The sequence below is a fragment of the Apium graveolens genome, chromosome 5 (assembly GCF_009905375.1).
Source record: "Apium graveolens cultivar Ventura chromosome 5, ASM990537v1, whole genome shotgun sequence".
NCBI classification, from domain to species: Eukaryota; Viridiplantae; Streptophyta; class Magnoliopsida; order Apiales; family Apiaceae; genus Apium; species Apium graveolens.
The window spans coordinates 15,372,490-15,390,749 of record NC_133651.1 but is presented as its reverse complement, the minus strand read 5'-3'; the positions used below and the strand labels follow the sequence as shown (position 1 = coordinate 15,390,749).

The following is an 18,260-nucleotide window of genomic DNA, read 5'->3' as shown; positions in this document are numbered from 1 at the left end:
TATAAATATTAAAAATAGAGATAGTTTAGTCTTTTTAATGAGACTTTTAATTCACATCCTGCGTAACAAATGATAAATCGCTTACCAAATTATTTATTAGCAAAAGTATTACTCAAATATGATATTTTGGAGTTTCTGATTTGTGTCTGTATTTAATTTTTTTAAAATATAATTGAATCTCAATAAAAATATAAGAAATAAAATAATAAAATTTATAAAAATAATATTTTTTAAAAAAATAAGAAATAATATGTTTTTATTTTTGATGAAATAATAAAGTCGATGAAATATTTTTTCTGCCGGGGTCCTAAAATTATTACCTTAACACGATTTAAGTCTGTTGCGAGATAAAAACCATGAAATGTGGCCTCAAGTCAAAATGCAGATTGCATACACACAATGTGAACGGACCCCATCCGACAAAAAAAAGATGTGAACGGGCCCCATAGTTATTAAAGAGGATGGTATTATGGGTAAATCACAATTAAAAAAGGTTATCCATTTGGGTAGATTAGATTAGTGTGTGTGTCATTGCCCTTGTGGATGATGAATATACAACCATAATTAATCAAGGGTTTGCCTCGTCATACTCACCCACTCAAATCTCGACACCTGTCCTCTCTCCTTTCTTACCCCCCGTTCACGTGTCACATTAAAAACCCTACTCTCTCCAAATGCCCATTGCTTTTTTGTCTGTGTGGGCATCATCGTTTTAAAACCGTTGGATCTACATCTATCCCCCTTTTCAAACTTCAACTAGTTGCTGCTTCAGATCACTACCTGTACTAAAAGTACTTGCCCCCAGATTATTACATCAACTCCAGATTTCAACAACTACTCTCTCCTTCTCCAAACAGGTCATCTCTCTCTCTCTCTCTCTCTCTCTCTCTCTCTCTCCCTCTCTCTCTCTCTCCCCTACCCCCCTCTCTCTCTTACATGTATGTTTAGCTGATTTACTGTGAGATTTGAACTGTGATGATTTAGCTTGTTATGTATTTACAGTTATTGAGTTGATATAATAGTTGTGTATTTCCTGGGATTTGATTTTGTTTGTGTACTTGAACTAGCTTAAGTATGTGACTGTATTTCAGCTGCTAAGTGTTAGCTTTGGAAGATTTAAGTGCTATTTCGTTTAACTTGGCTGCGAAAGCTAGCTCGTAGAGTTTGGAGATTTATCGTATTTATAGGACAGTATAGTTGAACCTAAATGCGGGAATTGCAGGAGAAGAATTAAACGAAAAATGAAGAAGAAATGATAGATTTAAAGTGAAAAATCAGCTATTAGTTTAAAATTGATAATTGTAGAGGAGGAGAGCTTATTTGGCATTCCGTTAAGCTTGAATATTCAGAGTAATTTGGAAGTACTAGTCAAGTCTAGGTTTAAGCCAAACTACTGTAAGCACTAAAACAACTTGCAACATATTTGCGACTGCCAAATGGCATAGAAACCTTTTACTTTTGACGGTATTTGTGGGAATTTTATATGCCTTTTGGCTGTGGTTCCAAACGTGGAAACTCCAACATGTCTGTTTGATAGACTCCGATTCACTTGTGATATTCCTAATATTAATTGTAAGTTAGTATGACAAAAGATTTGACGCAGGTTCCCTGAACATCAATTGGGGGAGCTACAAGTGTAGGAAATGGTAGGTAGTGTCTAAGTGGTTATAAATCTGATTATTGGGGTTCGCTGCCTAGTCATATACGTAAGCACCAAAGAAAATATAGAAGTTAGAGAAAAAGGAAGAGTACTATAAATTGTATGTAAATTTAGTAAAGACTTAAACTATATAGTTAACCAGTTCTGCTTAAAATATAGGAAGCGTCTATTCTGGTACACGTGTTGAGCATGACCGGTAAAGTAAGATAAGAGTTATTCCATCACAGGGATTAGGCGTGAGCGTGACAGCAGACAGCTGAGACAGAGTAACCATTTCCTTTTAAAAAGGAAAAAAGAAAATAAGTTTACTTTAGTCCAAAATTAGCCTTGAAAAATATATAAACCATAATCCTTTAAATATAATTATAGCATGACTGGTATTTGCTAAAATATCTGTTTATAGATTAAAGAAACTGAATTTTGAAAAAACTATAACTGAATAAGCCTCGATCATTGAATTACTGTGACTGCGGATATCTGAATAAGATTATTAATTATTACTTAATCTAAAACTTAGGATTTGGTAAATTTATTGTCAACCCAGGAGTAAATGTTATTATAAGTGAACTATTCCTAGTTTTAGATTTACTATATTAACTTGATATTGCTTTGATGAAAAGAAAACTGATGTCTTTAGGCTCTTCATGGATCTTAGTTGATGGTAATTTGATATACAGGAAATTTAAGGTGGAGTTGCTATTTTGATTCTGATCACATGGGGGCTGGGGAAGAAAACACGCCTTCGAAGCATTCTAAACCGACCGCTCCAGTTCAGGTCCCTCCCTCCCTCCCTCCCTCCCTCCCTCCCTCCCTTCTTACACACACACACATTTTCGTGTGCTAAAAGTATTACGTAGTTTCCACATAAACTAAAAATGACGAATACAAAAATGCTTTTGTTTGCATATTATATGGTTCCTTTATTTGGAAAATATATTTGGTAATAATTAATAAATATTTGTACTCTCCAACTCATGATTTATCTTCCCTGTGAAGTGTGATGAATTTCACACGTTTTCTTATCTAGTTAAGGAAAGATTGGGGAGATGAAGCCCATTATGTTGAAAGTTTTCCTGTTTTCGTCAATAGTTAATTATCTCGAAACTGGCTTGAAGATGTAATTGATATTACATGTCTTCATTATTCTCATTACAGGAGGTACAAACACCACCTTCATATCCAGACTGGTCAAGCTCTATGCAGGTGCATGACGAAAGTTGTCTTTGATTTTTTTTTCAATTTTATATTTTTATTTATGTATCTTGAGATAAGTCGTAAAAAGTTGATAGTTCTAATTTCAATTTAGGCCTATTATGGTGCTGGAGCTGCTCCTGCATTCTATGCGTCAACTGTTGCTCCTCCCACTCCCCATCCCTATATGTGGGGTGGTCAGGTAATTGTCGTATTAAATCTACGTGGATACAAGTGCTTCCCCCCCCCCCCCAAAAAAAAAAAAATTAATTTAAAGATATCCTGCTGTTTGTCTAGAGGACTAATTTATATCATTTTAATGCTCAGCATCCTTTAATGCCGCCTTATGGGACTCCTATTCCATATCCAGTATATCCTCCGGGGGGAATGTATGCTCATCCTAGTATTGCCACGGTAAGAACTGATAGTTGTAATCTTTTGGCATGTAGTTGTTTAGTTTATTGCCTATTTTGTACAAGGGCCCCTTGTGCAATTCATCCTTGATGAACTTGCAGTTTTGAAAACTTTGAAGTTCTCTTTATTCGTTCAGTAGCTTCTGTAAACTAGGGCCTTAAAGAATCTAGTGTCTGGACACACACACATATTTACATACTTATGAATTGTACACTTGCACACACTTCTAGAGTTGTTATTAACTCTATTAATGTTTTCTTCAGAATCCTGGCATAGTGCCAACGGCGGAATCAGAAGGAAAAGCAGTTGACGGAAAGGACAGAAATTCAACTAAGAAATCAAAGGGTGCTTCAGGAAATGGTAGTTCTGGCGGTGGTAAGGCCGGAGACAGTGGAAAGGCTGCCTCAAGTTCAGGAAATGAAGGCGGCACACAAAGGTGTGTATAACTTAATTTAGTACTACTCCCCCCTTCCCACTCATTTCATTACAATTTTTTTCTCATGTTTGGCACGCATTTTAAAGCTACTATAAAGTATAGTTCCATAATTTATTTTTTAAATTTACTTTTTTGTATAAAATTTAAACATTATATTTTTATTTAGAAGAAACAAATTAAAATAATTTAGGGAACTATACTTTTTACAAGCCTTAAAATGTGTGCCGAGCTCCCGTCCCCCAATGTAAAAAACCTGGAGGGACGGAGGGAGTAATACTTATGTTGGAAATAAATTGTCGCCTTATTGCTTTTTACTTTTTTTTGTTATATTACTCACTGACGGAGTATGGGGAGTGTACATAATTGTTCGTTTGCTGATCATTTGATTCTTTGTTAATATGAACCAAACATAGTGCGGAAAGCGGAAGCGATGGATCATCAGATGGAGGAAGTGATGAGAACACTAACCATGTATGTTTTTCTACTTATATATTGAAGTCAAATGATTTGAATTCATAATCTTACATGCCCATCAAATGGATCAACATGCAAATTATTTCGCTTTCTTGTTCAACTAAAAAGTAATTTCCTAAATATAATTAAGCTGAATGTATTGAGATTAGTATATAATTTAGTCAGAAGTATATCTACTTAAAGCTTTGCTTACAAATTTATACTTATCCATGTCTTCAGGAGTTTTCAACTGGTAAGAAAGGGAGTTTTCATCAGATGCTTGCGGATGGTAATCTATTTCACTGTCAAACTGATTGCTTCTATTTTGTTATATATATTTCATAATAATCCAGTACCCTTTTATTTTTAGGAGCCAGTGCACAGAATAGTGTAGCTGGTTCAGTCCCTGGGAATCCTGTAGTTTCTGTGCCTGCAGCCAGCCTTAATATTGGTATGGATTTGTGGAATGCTTCTCCTGCTGGAAATGGAACTCTAAAAGTGCGTCAAAATCCTTCTGCTGCTGTTGCCCCAGGAACAATGATTGTTCGTGATGGCATGATGCCTGATCAATGGGTCAATGTATATAACTTTCCCTAAAATATACAAATTGCTTCAGTATGTCAGCTTTTACATACAGTTTTGAATTTTCTAACACGTCAATCTAGTGTTCTTACCAGTTACCATGTGTAAATGCGAAAGTGAACTACATGAATGTCTTAGATTGCATCCCCATGTTTCTTATTCTCAGCCATTATGATGTAGCATAAAATATGTACTGTATTGATGCAACAAGATAACTGTTTATTGAAGTTAAGATTGATACATAAACATGAATGTGTGCTATATTCTCCGTGGCTGCCTTTATTGTTATTGTACATGGAGTATTCAATTTTTTGTGCTTCACTGATAAGTGATATTATTGTTAAAACTCATATGACTTGTGAGTCACGGGGCATGGAGCCATGGACAATTTCTGTGATTATAGATGTTCTGTTTTATGTTCACACCTCAACAAGGGGGTTCAGGTGATTAGGAACCATGTACCTGATTTGTTTATTAACTCTTGGATTAGCAGGATGAACGTGAGCTGAAGAGACAGAAGAGGAAGCAATCTAACAGAGAGTCTGCTCGGAGATCAAGATTACGTAAGCAGGTAATGTGCTTTATTTTGAGGTTTATAAATATTAATTACTGGATGCTCTCTCAGTTTATGTCACCTTATGCCAAGAAAGTTACTATTACAGAATGTTCTATAGTTGTTTGATTTTATGGTCATTTATATCGGGCTTACATCTCTTACTTAAAACAGGCTGAGTGTGAAGAGCTACAGGGAAGGGTGGAGACACTGAATAATGAAAACCGCAATCTCAGAGATGAGCTGAAGAGGCTTTCTGAAGAATGTGAGAAAGTTACATCTGAAAATAATACAATAAAGGTATTCCAGTTCCTTTTTCTTTTCTATGAGAAACACCTGGTAGTAGATTATCATTTCTATTAGACAACTGCTTTCAACTTGATCCATAGTTTTGGCACGAGTAAATTATAAATTTCTCAAACAATTTCGACATTGATCTGCCTGGAATTGTAGTTTTCAATACAGGATGATAATTAACGGTTAAAAATGTGATTCAGAGAGATTCCCCTGCTGTCTCCCAACTCTGCTTAGTACTATTACATGTTTAAAATTTGATTGCTGTTGTCATTTTGCCACAAGTACACCAGACTGATATTGTATCGACTAATTAAATCTGATCCCAGAAACCTTATTTACGGCAACAAATTATTGTTCTTTTTGAACAGGAAGAATTAATCAGAGTTTACGGCCCAGATGAAGTTTCTAAACTTGGTATTCAATCTTTCGATGATGGAGGTGACAGTTAACACATAAGTTTCAGTTGTTTTACTTCGTCTGGTGAAGCAGAAACTTCTTTGAAGTTCATTGCAGAATCTATGGCTTAGATTTAGTCAGTAGGCAATGCTTGTTGTCCTTACTAATACATGAACTATTCAGTGTAAATTTGTTTTTACTACTCTGAGATCTAACATGAGAGAAAGCTCTCAACTTATGCTTGGTGTTGTAATAGCAATTAGACACGAGAAATGAGAAGACAATCGTCTCATTTTATAACCAATTTTGAAGCATATCTTTGTTGCATCTATTTGATATGCTCATCAAGCATTTGTACCGTTTGTGCCTATTATATGAGTGCAACATGTTGGCCTCTTAAGATGTTGATGACAACGATATGCATTGTTGGCTCAGAGGTTTGGAAATGTGCATTTTTCTGCTCGTGAGTTAATCCGCAGAGTTAAATTTTTTAAAAAAGATATCAGGTCCATGGTTCCAAATATGGACTATGGAGTGCTAAATTGTATTTTTGCTAGAACTGGAGAAAAAAAGGTGTTTCAGCAGGTTGAGCAAATGAGCTGACATGGCCCGTTCTAGAGTAAGGTCTGATTCAGTTAAAGAAAGCCTTTTTTAGTTTTGTGAAGATTTAAAAATTCTAAAAAACAATACTACTATTGTGAAAAGTACTGTCTAACTAGTCACTTGTAATAAAGACAAACCATATGATTTTTTACCTTTGTTACTAGTCCCCCGTAAAATGGACCAAAAGTGCCTCATATATGTTGATTCTATTCACTATAATATGTTAACAAATTTGCAGTAGCAGCAAAAATCAAGTTTACCCTGTTAGTCTCTAGCATAATCACCCGTACAAACACTGAATTCTGAATAGTATGGAATATGTGATAAATTATCATGCTACGTGCCCTAATCACTTGTACACACACTGAATTCTGAATCGTATGAAATATAGTGGTAACAATTATCATGCTACCGTGCTGAGACAGACTTGTCCAAATTCTGGAATGATAATGCATTTCACATTCCATGTTATGAACTCTTCTCGTTTTCTTCTCCAGAATATTCGGCACCAGAAAACGAAGTTGCTGAGGCTGAGGCATTAAGACTAGACATCATCAATGCCGTCAACCTTGTAGTCTCACCATCACCAGCAGCCCTACCCAACCCCAGAAAATCGAGTGTAGTGTGTTTGGGACCAAAGATAGATGAAGTTCCCATCATCAATTCCTTCAAACCAGATACTTCACCATAAGGCACCCCCAGTCCGAGGCCTGCAGCCAGTAATGCTCTATCTGACTCAACTTTTTGTCCGTTCCATTCTTCCTGTCCAGTAGGAGATGCAGACGAGACAATTCCAAATCCCCCAAGTAAAGAGGTATTAGGGGCAGTTGCACCCATCTGAGCAGCTCTCTGTAGTAACGCAGTTGCAGACATTGCTGGTGGGGGTGGCGGCGCATACTGTTTATGCTCTTGCCTGATATTATTGCATATCGATGACTCATGATTGGCTGCAAGGCAAAGAGATATGCTTTCTGCTGATGAAGGTGGTGCTGGTTCAGATTGAGCCATCGCTCGAATTAAATCAGTAAATCCAGTTGTTTGAGACTGCATGCTTCCTGAAAATTTTGATGATGAAAATAAGCTTGCAAACACACTGCTGCTTGTACTTCCTCTGCTACTTGAGCTGCTACAGCTTCCACTTAAGCCAACTACCAGTGGTGGTGCATAATTTGAAACCTCGCCAGGGTTGGGAATTGAAGCTTCTTGCAACTCTGTGACAATCACAAATAGAAACAGAACAATGGGACAGAGATACCTTTCTTAATATGTTAAATAATTCTTGAGGGAAAAGGGCAATCCAAAATTAGTGAGAAGCATTTTGGGATTTTATTTGTAATTTAAAGCATCCTAGATACACCCTTGTAAAAAGCTTGTTCCACAATTTTGTACTTTGAATTTCAAACAAGTTGCTCTAATACATTGAGTACTAAATCAAGACATATAATTTGTTGAGTACCAAGCTCAAGTCCAAAATTCTACTCAAACCCTACAAGGCTACAACTTCAGAGAATACCATTTTGGAAAATTTACCTGGACTATCATTAGGCAAAACAGCTGGAATCTCAGCAGTTGAAGTAGGAAGTGTAGGTGGGGATGGAGGTAATGAACCAACATTCTGAGGCATCAGATTTTCTCCTAAGCTAGAAGTATCGATTACTGGCTGTAGTTTACCAGTTTCTGCTGCTAGTGCATCACAGAATGCTCTGTGTGTGATAAAACTATCCCTCCTAAAACGAATGAAACATTTATTCAGCATTTCAGAATCTTAAATACAAACAAACAAAAAACAAAGATGTAAAATGGAGAAGCAGAACATAATGAACTGACCTCGAAAACAAAGTACCACAGTCACACTTATAGTCTCTTGTTCCACAAACTCTCAAATGAGCCTTCCAATCTGATTGAACAGCATACTTCTTTGAGCAATTGTCACATTTCCACTTCTTTTCTCCATGCTTTCGGAAAAAATGCTTCTTTATCCCAGTGAGGTCACCTAAAGCTCGCAAAGGATCATGATGAACACATGATTCCTCTGGACAGACATAGACCCGCTTGCTAATTTCTTTGCTCGACCTATGCTTTAGCTTCCATGGAAGGTTGTGTCCCCTTCTATGGAGCTGCAGATTTTGGTCCCGCTTAAAGCCCTTATTGCATATCTCACAAATAAATCTATTCGTAGCCATCAGAGACGCTGGGGACATAGCAATAACCTCAGCATCTGGATCTGCTCTTACAAAATAACAATTTGAATAAGTTCTCATTCCATTTTCACTAGTCCTTTGTGACACTCAACAAATGAGAAAATTACTTCAATCAATTTCTATATTGAGCTTAGATGAATCTGCATTACATATCTACATTGACCTACACACGCACATATACAGAATCATGTTTCACTGCAAACCATTTTAGCATACAATCTCAATTAGTTTGTGTAAGAACGAACACGTAGAAATGCATAAACTGTGAGCTACAAAAAAATAATAATACCTGGCATTCCCGGCAGATTTCGCTTCTTTTTCTCTGCTTTTTTAGGAGGTATCTGATTACCGGAAGATGAAATGCTAGCTTCACCAGAAGCTGTGGAGTCATTCATGGCAGATAAATTATCTACATCTACCAGCATAATTGTGATGACTTTATATATGTATTTCAAACTTGAAAGAGAGAAAAAAAACTTTAGGCTAATCTGAACTAAAACTTAAAACTAAAACAAGTTTAGCAAGAGTTTCAGCTCAATCTTGTTTTCTTGAATTGAGTCTACACTCTATTCTAAAAGCTACATATATTCATTCTGTTATCAAATTCCAACACCTACCCAGATAAAGAAACAAGCTAACAAACAAAACCCATGTACAAAAATCAAGTTATTACAAGCTGAAAAAATCAAGTTATAACAAAACTCGCCGGAGACATGTTGTAGCTTATACAAGTGTTAATACAGAGTGAAATACCAAATCTTTGTCTTCATTATGGAATAGTTGGTTATGTTTTTTGGAATGGCATGATGTTTGACCAAATATTCAAAGAGTAAGATGCCAAAGTAGAGCTGTCAAGTAGAAAAAGTCAAACTACTTTTGTCTTTATTAGGGGACTTTGGCTACTCGTACCAGTGATAAATTGACACGTGTTGTAGTTGTCTGAGCTCGTTTGCAAACTTCAATTAAACCTCTTTCATTTTTATCAACCATTTTTTATTTGAATAATTGAGATAATATTAAATACTAGTAAATTATATTTTTGTCAGGCTAAGCTCTTTATTTCTATTTACTTTTCTCAAATATATTTAAGTCCTATTTCAGGTAACTAGTCATTATCTGAAAAAGTGTTGATCTAATTTAAAGTTCAAATATTAGAAATATACATAACATATTGTTATCATATGCTATATTTTATTCCTGTTCTTCTCTTCCCAGTAGAAATATCCCCAACATATTGTTTTATTTGGTAAATCTACAATGGCACAAGCTAATGTGGTGTCAACTAACAAATGGGCCTGTTCGAAATAAAGGTTTGTAGATCAACTGCAGATAAGAACCATTTCATTTTCAGGTTGGTAAGATGAGAAATGACCAAAGGAATCCTGTCTTCATCAACACGGTAAATGATTTCAAATACTATGTATGAACTAATTCCTTAAACTCAATACATACACCATACGACATTAAGAACATAAACAAAACTTGAGAAAACATAAAACAGTACCTAAATTTCGATATAATGTATAGCAGATTGCTCGACATGATAGATACAGTGATGATTTAGTCAACTTAGTTACAAGCTTTGCATATAAGAACAGATTGAATTGTCTAAAACTGAAACATTACAAGCGCGAGAAATTGCTTTGGCACTACATGGCACATGCACCCATCAGCGTCCACGCCAAGCAACTACTAAATTCACCATAGATACCTGAGATGAAAGAAAAAGACCAATCAACAGAAAAAAAAACATTACCAGGTGGAGAGTTCCGAGATCAAGCGAGACTATGAATTAAAATCTTCAAGATAATAAATTATGCAGAAAGCAAAACTTACAAACAAAATTTATCTGCAATAGTAGTAACATAAATAACAGAAGAGAATAAAATTATTTGGGAATTCATTTCTTGGAATTCTTTTATGATAGGTAATCACATATGCATTTATCAGGTTTCAGTGATATCATTTATACGTTTAGTCCTTTTAGCTCTAAGTCAAATTATACATGCCTGGTGGAGAAAACAATGCAAGACCAAGAAAAGTTTTATTACTTCTATTATAAATTGATTTTTTTTTTTACTTTATTAAATATTAAATTAATTTAAATTACTTGCTCAAAGGCTTTGAATTCATGTAATTGTAATGAATTTTGCCATAATTTCCTTAAATCTCAGATGGACAAAAATTGTTTTATACTGATGAGTTTGGAGTGCATTAGTTCCGCAGGAAGTACGGCATTTTAAGTAATGGATTGGAAGCTAAATCAAGAATAGTTATTGTCCTCGCCTCTAACCCGACTATTAGGGGCAGATTGGCCCCTACCACGACTTCTGAGATCTGCCCCTATTTCATTAGAAAACATTTTTTAAAAAAAATTCTTGTTCATTTTTAATGATCTCAACAATAACCATTCAAGCATTATTCCATGAGGGTCAGTTACAATGCTATTTTCTCACTAATTATAGCTTAAATTAAGGTTTCTTACATTTCTAATTAGCTGTATCTAAATAGATATAGAGATATTGAACTAAAATATCATGTTTCTATAAAGCTTCGGTTCAATTAATGGCGAGACCCTTCTAGTTTTATGCTTTATTCTCTTGTTCTTCAATTCTATATCAACTGCTTCATTAATTTGCTATCGGATTTAACTAATATGTCTATCGACTAAAGACCAAGCTTGACTTTCGTCTCTACAAAGAGACTCGGCTATAAATGACAAATTTATTAATTCCTAGTTCTATGATTTATTGTCTCGTTTAACCTTTAATTTAACTCATATGTTTAATTATACTATTGAATGTGTCATCTAGTCTCTGGAAAATTCTTATTACACGTGTCATAGATTTGGTGAACTTGGAGCATATAATAAAAAAAAGAGACGTGAGATGTGGCATACATTGCTTTTAAACCAGTAGAAAATACAGATTTTAACAAGAAAATTGTGAGCAAATTATTACATTGATTGATGCTTGCATGATCCTTAGATCTACGTTGAGTTCAATTGCTTTCATCTTTGTTTTCTTAATTAAATTTCATATGCACCGCTGCAGCTATGCCTACTACATCCCACCAAAGAAAAAACTTGAAAATCATGGCTTACATAGCTAAGATCCTGATCCCTTGTCCGATTCTACATTCCCACTTGCTTACTGCGTTAAGCTCCCCTATAGTATTTTAAAGTTGTAATTTGATTTGCAATTAAAACAAACACTACTATCTAGATAATAATTTAATGAGGGGAAAATTGATTTAACTTTTAGTTGTATATGTGTAGATCAAGGATATTTAGTATTAGGTGTGGGATACTATTAATGAATTGGAACAAGTTCTCATCATTCATAATTCCATACAGATGACTCTGGTACTCATTATATGTAAATTATGCCATAATCCACTCACCAAAAATGGCTTTCATGAGTATTATTCCTGAATTTATTGGCATCCTTACTCTTTTACACGTTAAGGATCCTATTATATTTCTAATTCTAACTGACTTGGGTTTTTTGTTAATTTCAGGTAATTGTTAATTTCATTTGTAACTTTAGATCTAAATAGTGTTCTACATCATACAGGCATATGAAAATTATCTTGCATATCTCACAAATCAATAATCCCTATTCAAGACTTGATCCTATTTGCCTAAAAAAGCTGTAAACAGAAAATCAATACCCTCGAGATCCTAAGCAAAAAACAATATTACAATGTCAAAAACACAGAAATAAGCAAACAATCTATTATGTCGAGACTACTAACTCCAAATCCCAGCCTAATCCACTCCGCAACATAGCTAATTATTTGGTTCTCAGGTACCTAATTTAAGTATAATACTTGCATCGATGACAAAAAACAAAAAACAAAGTACCTGGTGCCGAGCTGAGAAAAGAAGCGAATCCCATTGTAACACATGAACCACAAGAGCACAAGCACAATAGTATCTAATCATAAATCAAGGATCCACAAAATGAACAACACCTTTTCACTTAAACACTCACTTCAACAATCAATTATAAAAATCAAACCAGTAAAAAAAGAGGATACTAAAAAGACAACGCTCCCACCAATCTAACATGTAGAGGCCGAAAGTAACATTGTAAAGATAGATTTTGCGTTGAACCCAGTTCATCCTCTGTCTGGAACAAAACAAAAAATAGAATAGCGGATTGATTAGTAAAGATAGATATACATCAGTAAATATATAGATGCGTGTGTATATATAGGATCAGTCAGAACAGAGTAGAATGTTCTTACCCCTTTGAAAGTTCCAAGTTTCAAATCAAAACAAATCTGTAACTGCGAGTAACTCAGTTCATTGAAACAGCCGGCTCTGTCTTTTACTTCTTTTTTTCTTTCTGATTAGTTCTTTTTTAATATTAAAAAACTAATTAACACGAGAAACAAAAAAAAACTAATAAACATAATTCATTTAAATATATATCTTCTTTTTTTAAGTGTAAATCATGTTGATAGAAATCGGTCGAGTTTTTGAAAAATTACCGGTAAATCGGTCAAAAATATATGACTGATTATTTAAATTCATGATAAATTATGTGATTTTTAAAAATCACCCGATAAATTGTAAATCAATAATTGAGTCAAATAATTCTGATTTGTAAAATCTGTAAGTAAACACTAAACTATACGAAGAAACTATTTTATTTTATAAAATGAAAATTATAGTAAATGTTAAAATAACAAAATAATTTTTTAATTATACATGATTTATAGTTAAAACTCGTTAAAGTAATATGATTAATACTCATAAAAAATATTATTTTAACAAGTTTATTGTTATATTGAGAGTTAAAATACACCGCGTCCATTATGTTGAAATCAAAAAAATTATTTTATCAAGATTATTGCTTTATTTTAGCGAGGTTCAATTGTAAAATGATGATACTTATTTTCCTAAAATATATTTTACCATTAAAAATAGGATTTGTTGTTTCTAAAGGGTACAACATAAATTTTTTCTATTAGTACGGTCTGAAATTACATTTATCGAAGATTTTTACACAATCCAACCGCACAAATAGGAAAATCTAAGTCAAAATTTTATTAGAAAAAAGGTTCATGCAAATACAAGGGGTATACTATCAATTTTATAATAATTTTATTTTTTATATAGTGTGAACGGTAAAAATTAAATGATTATTTTTTGTTATAAATTGATTAATCCAAATAACAAAATAAGTTAAAAATTTATATACTTATCTATTTTTAAATGATATTTATATTCAACTTTTTTGAATTTAATATGTAAATATTGTGAATTCAAAGTGCACTAAATTTTTTTTTTGTGCTGCGACATTCTTTTTCCCCTAAAATAATAATCTTTTACTGATTGAGTCATAGAAATATTTTGATGAATATCTTGAGCTCTGTAAAAAACAAAAACTGCCAGTAAGAAGAGTGTAAGCAGGCAATTACCACTCACCAACGCTGGTCTCAAGTAAGAACCTCTGACATCCTTCTATCTATACTTTCATGTTTTATTTGAAACTATAGACTCATTTGCGTTGATTAATCTATGAAATGATCATTAAGGTTACTTGTTAAGGTTCTACTGTTAGTTTGCGACAAGAGTTTCTGAAATTGATGATGCCGTCATCTTTATATTGTTATAACGAACAAAACAGACTTAATTCGTGGTATTTTTAATCACAGACGTTAAGTATTTGATGAAAGTTCCCTGAGAGATTACTCAACACTTAAAAACAAACTGTTTAAGGACTACGTACTTTACTACTTTCATTGCATTGCTATCGATTATGGAACGGACTCGAGAACATTAGGCCAAGATATTTATATTTTATTTAATGATATATGCAGGGATTAGTGCTTTCGGTGCTTCGATTATTATTGTAAAGGTTTATACCATATGTTTCTCTGAAATTCTGCTGGTTCTGTTACTCCTCGGTTTGGTTGAAGATAACAGAATCGGTTTAGTTTATGCCATAGATTTAAATTTAGCCGTCACATTTAGAAGTATTGCACCTTGATCATAAGACATATTAGATATAAATGTAATATTGTATATTCATTGTTTGATTTCAATTTTGTTTGATTTTTTTTTTAAAATCAACTGAACCAAACTTCGTTTTTTAGTGCTTAGTTTTACTTCCAGCTCACATTTTTATGCTTGCCTCACTCAGTTTTTTTCCCCCGATTAGGCTGTCAAGATTGCTCTTCTTGGTACTAGCTATTACTCGTATGCAGTGATGAGATCAATAAGAGCACCTAAACCTCTCTTGAACCTCGTGTACTCCCTCCGTACTATCACAACTGAGGTAAACACCGGTTCCCAACTCACCACACCCTCACTCGCCCAAGTTAACTCAGACCATCTACTCCGAATCTGCACAATTCTCTACCAACAACAAAACTCCCCAGTCTCCAAACTCCACTCCTCTCTAACTCGCTCTGATTTCCAACTCACCCACGAGTTTTTCCTCCAAGTATGTAACAATTTTCCTTTTTCTTGGAAGCCTGTTTATAAATTCTTCCATTTTACCCTCTCAAACCCTGATTTTCAACACACTACAGTCACATTTAATAAAATGTTGGATATTTTTGGGAAGGCTAAAAATGTTGATATATTGTGGGACTTGATTCAAGAAATGGGGCGTCGTCGTTTGGTTAATGATCAGACGTATCGTATTGCGTTGAAAGCTTTGGCTTCATCGCGAGAAATGAAGAGGTGTGTTGAGTTTTTTCACTTGATGAATGGTTATGGTTATGATTATAGTTTGGTGACATTGAATAGAGTGGTGGAGAGTCTTTGTGGGGCTAAGTTGGTTGAGGAAGCTAAGTACATTGTTGCGAAAATGAGAGATTGGATAAAACCCGATGGGGTCACTTATAAGTGTTTGATATTTGGGTTTTGTGATAAGGGTGATTTGGTTGAGGCTTCAATTGTTTGGAATATGATGGTTGATGAAGAGGGCGTGGTGAATGTTGATGCCTTGGATAAAATGATGGATACCCTTTTTAAGACTAATCAGTTTGATGAAGCGATGAAGCTTTTTCAGTCGATGAGGGCAAAGAGTATTGATGTTTTGGGTGGTTCTAGTTATAGGATTGTGATTAAGTGGTTGTGTAAGAATGGGAAGCTTGGGGGAGCTCATGTGATGTTTCAAGAAATGCAGCAAAGAGGGATTGAGCCGGATAGTGAGACGTTGGGATCGCTGATATATGGACTTGTTTGCAAGGCGCGAGTTAGGGAAGCGTATTTGCTTGTGGATGGCATTGAAAAACCGAATATAAGTATTTATCATGGGTTAATCAAGGGGTTTATGAAGTTAAAAAGGGGGAAAGATGCTACCAATGTTTTCAGAGAAATGATAAAGAGAGGTTGCGAGCCTATAATGCATACATATATTATGTTATTACAAGGGCATTTAGGAAAGAGAGGTCGAAAGGGTGCGGACCCTTCAGTTAACTTTGATACCATTTTTGTTGGTGGCATGGTGAAAGCCGGAAAGTCTTTGGAAGCAACTAAATATGTGGAGAGAATGCTGAATAGAGGACAAGAGGTACCCAGGTTTGATTACAATAAGTTTTTGCATTGCTATTCAAATGAAGAAGGCGTGGTTATGTTTGAGGAAGTGGCGAAGAAACTTAGAGAGGTTGGATCGTTTGACTTGGCTGACATTTTTGCAAGATATGGTGAGAAAATGGCTACCAGAGATAGGAGGAGAAACAGAGGTATCGAGACATGAGAAGAGTTCATTTGGTGCTACTGAAGTACACAGTCGAACATCAGTACTTAAAAGTATCTTTAACTTGTAAATACGTCTGATTTTGTGTTAGAGCAATTTACCAGGGGCCTCACACCCTGTTTTATTGTTTATATGGTGGAATTACTACACAGTTGTTGGAGTAAGATGCATTATCTGTATCGCCTGTGCCTCACGCTGCTATATGCCACTACCTCCATCCTCCAATAATGGATTACAATTCTTTCTTTTACTTAACAGACTACACTTTTAATGTTATATATTTTCGAAATTCTAAAATTCGATTCAACACTAGTATTAGTTTATTCATGTAACTAGTTTAACTTTAAAAATTCGTTTTTTAATATATATTAAAACGGTATGGTAGTCCATATGAAATACTACAGTCCGAATTAAATTATTCTGAGAGAACTCTGTTATATAAATTTTATTCGGCTTTACTTTATGCAATATCCATTTAAGGCCTTTTGGTGTCCTTACGAGCTGGTTGAACGATGACAAGAAGTCTGTATGGATCTTCTATAGCATTTATTATATACAGAAACAAACACACACATATATCATGTCTTAATGTTAGAGCTTTGCTTCTGTATTTTATTGTAGGTAAAACTGAAACCAGCATCCTACAAGTTAAGATTGATTTGTTAAGTGATCTTGATTCAAAGAACTATGTCCCTGATTCAAATACCGGAGTAAGGTTGACAAAGCAGGTCTTTCTTTTACATAACAAAGTTATGCTGCCGAATCTTCTTCCCTTTTGTTAAATGTGAAATTTGTTGTTAAATGTGAAGTTTGTTGTTTGCTACCGTAATTTGCTTAAATTTGGTATAACTAATAAACCATTGTCTATATAACAGTTGCTTATGTTAGACAAACATGCTGTAGATGGATAAATAACTTTGCAGTTGATTTGAACCCTTTTTTCCAAAGCACTTGCTACTAAATACAACTTATTTTTCTATATGGTGATTTTCTGTTGGAACACATCAGAAATTGGTTATACTATTATGTTGATGCCTAATGATTTAATTACTCGATGTTCAAAAGATTTCTTGAGAGGTCTGCTTGTAATTGGTTTGTGATTTAGATTTTAAAATATTCACGGAGCTGTGCGTGCTTTGACAAACTATTTATTAGTAACTGCAGTTTCATAGTCCATACTAGCTGGCCACTGCAACCCGCAAAAGTGTTTACTTTTTAGGCATAATGTGTGTTCTAGCTCGTTTAGGTATATCAATGGTGGCAGTGGGTATGGGAGGATTGAAAATTGTATTTATGATATATCACTATTGATGCAAAACATGTCTTTTATGCACTGAGTACCATTTAGCATAGGTCCTCTTGTTAAATTTTCAGTCATCCTGAAACTGTATAAGAGACTACAAGTTTATCACTTTAATATCCTATTTTCGTAGAAACATCACATCAACCAGTATTTTATAGCAACAATTTTATCTTCCACTCCAAAATGAATGTTTTCTTTTTATTGACTCTTTTTAAAATTTATTCTTTGTAATAGCAAGGAAAAGAAATGGAAAGGTATTTTCGACAAACGATAGTTGATGGCATAATAGGCAATGATATATTCACTGTCTCGTATTTGCCAGTATTAGCGCATGACATATTCACTCTCATCTTTGCCAGCATTTATTGCATGACATATTCACTCTCATGTTTGCCAGCATTATAGCATTATACTATATACTAGAATTTTTAAAAAAGAGAGAATGCACAG

At 34.3% G+C, this 18,260-nt stretch overlaps 4 protein-coding genes across 5 annotated transcripts; 2 read left to right on the top strand and 2 right to left on the bottom strand.

The window, feature by feature from the left end:
* The first annotated feature begins 691 nt into the window (after window positions 1-691).
* On the top strand, window positions 692-6,286 carry LOC141723501 (light-inducible protein CPRF3-like). Of its 2 annotated transcripts, none has more exons than XM_074525321.1 (12): window positions 692-857; window positions 2,338-2,435; window positions 2,816-2,863; window positions 2,967-3,053; window positions 3,179-3,265; window positions 3,529-3,701; window positions 4,115-4,172; window positions 4,395-4,443; window positions 4,525-4,733; window positions 5,230-5,307; window positions 5,464-5,589; window positions 5,955-6,286. In XM_074525321.1, the coding sequence occupies exons 2-12, from the start codon at window positions 2,376-2,378 to the stop codon at window positions 6,033-6,035; spliced, it is 1,056 nt and encodes a 351-aa protein (XP_074381422.1). In that variant the 5' UTR covers window positions 692-857; window positions 2,338-2,375; the 3' UTR covers window positions 6,036-6,286. The 2 variants fall into 2 exon arrangements, with proteins under 2 accessions (XP_074381422.1, XP_074381421.1); XM_074525320.1 differs by having other exon boundaries at window positions 693-857; window positions 5,227-5,307.
* Window positions 6,287-6,772: 486 nt separating this feature from the next.
* Window positions 6,773-9,760, bottom strand: LOC141723500 (zinc finger protein GAI-ASSOCIATED FACTOR 1-like). Its single transcript, XM_074525319.1, has 4 exons — window positions 9,076-9,760; window positions 8,413-8,809; window positions 8,116-8,312; window positions 6,773-7,796 (listed from the first exon to the last, which is right to left on the bottom strand). Exons 1-4 carry the CDS (start codon window positions 9,209-9,211, stop codon window positions 7,054-7,056), a joined length of 1,473 nt encoding a protein of 490 aa, XP_074381420.1. The 5' UTR covers window positions 9,212-9,760; the 3' UTR covers window positions 6,773-7,053.
* A 508-nt stretch (window positions 9,761-10,268) lies between these two features.
* On the bottom strand, window positions 10,269-13,168 carry LOC141723502 (uncharacterized). Its single transcript, XM_074525322.1, has 4 exons — window positions 13,038-13,168; window positions 12,828-12,919; window positions 12,652-12,724; window positions 10,269-10,497 (listed from the first exon to the last, which is right to left on the bottom strand). Exons 2-4 carry the CDS (start codon window positions 12,910-12,912, stop codon window positions 10,485-10,487), a joined length of 171 nt encoding a protein of 56 aa, XP_074381423.1. The 5' UTR covers window positions 12,913-12,919; window positions 13,038-13,168; the 3' UTR covers window positions 10,269-10,484.
* A 952-nt stretch (window positions 13,169-14,120) lies between these two features.
* Window positions 14,121-16,802, top strand: LOC141661357 (putative pentatricopeptide repeat-containing protein At1g26500). The gene is made up of 2 exons (XM_074468347.1): window positions 14,121-14,238; window positions 14,960-16,802. The coding sequence occupies exon 2, from the start codon at window positions 15,008-15,010 to the stop codon at window positions 16,505-16,507; it is 1,500 nt and encodes a 499-aa protein (XP_074324448.1). The 5' UTR covers window positions 14,121-14,238; window positions 14,960-15,007; the 3' UTR covers window positions 16,508-16,802.
* The last annotated feature ends 1,458 nt before the right edge of the window (window positions 16,803-18,260 follow it).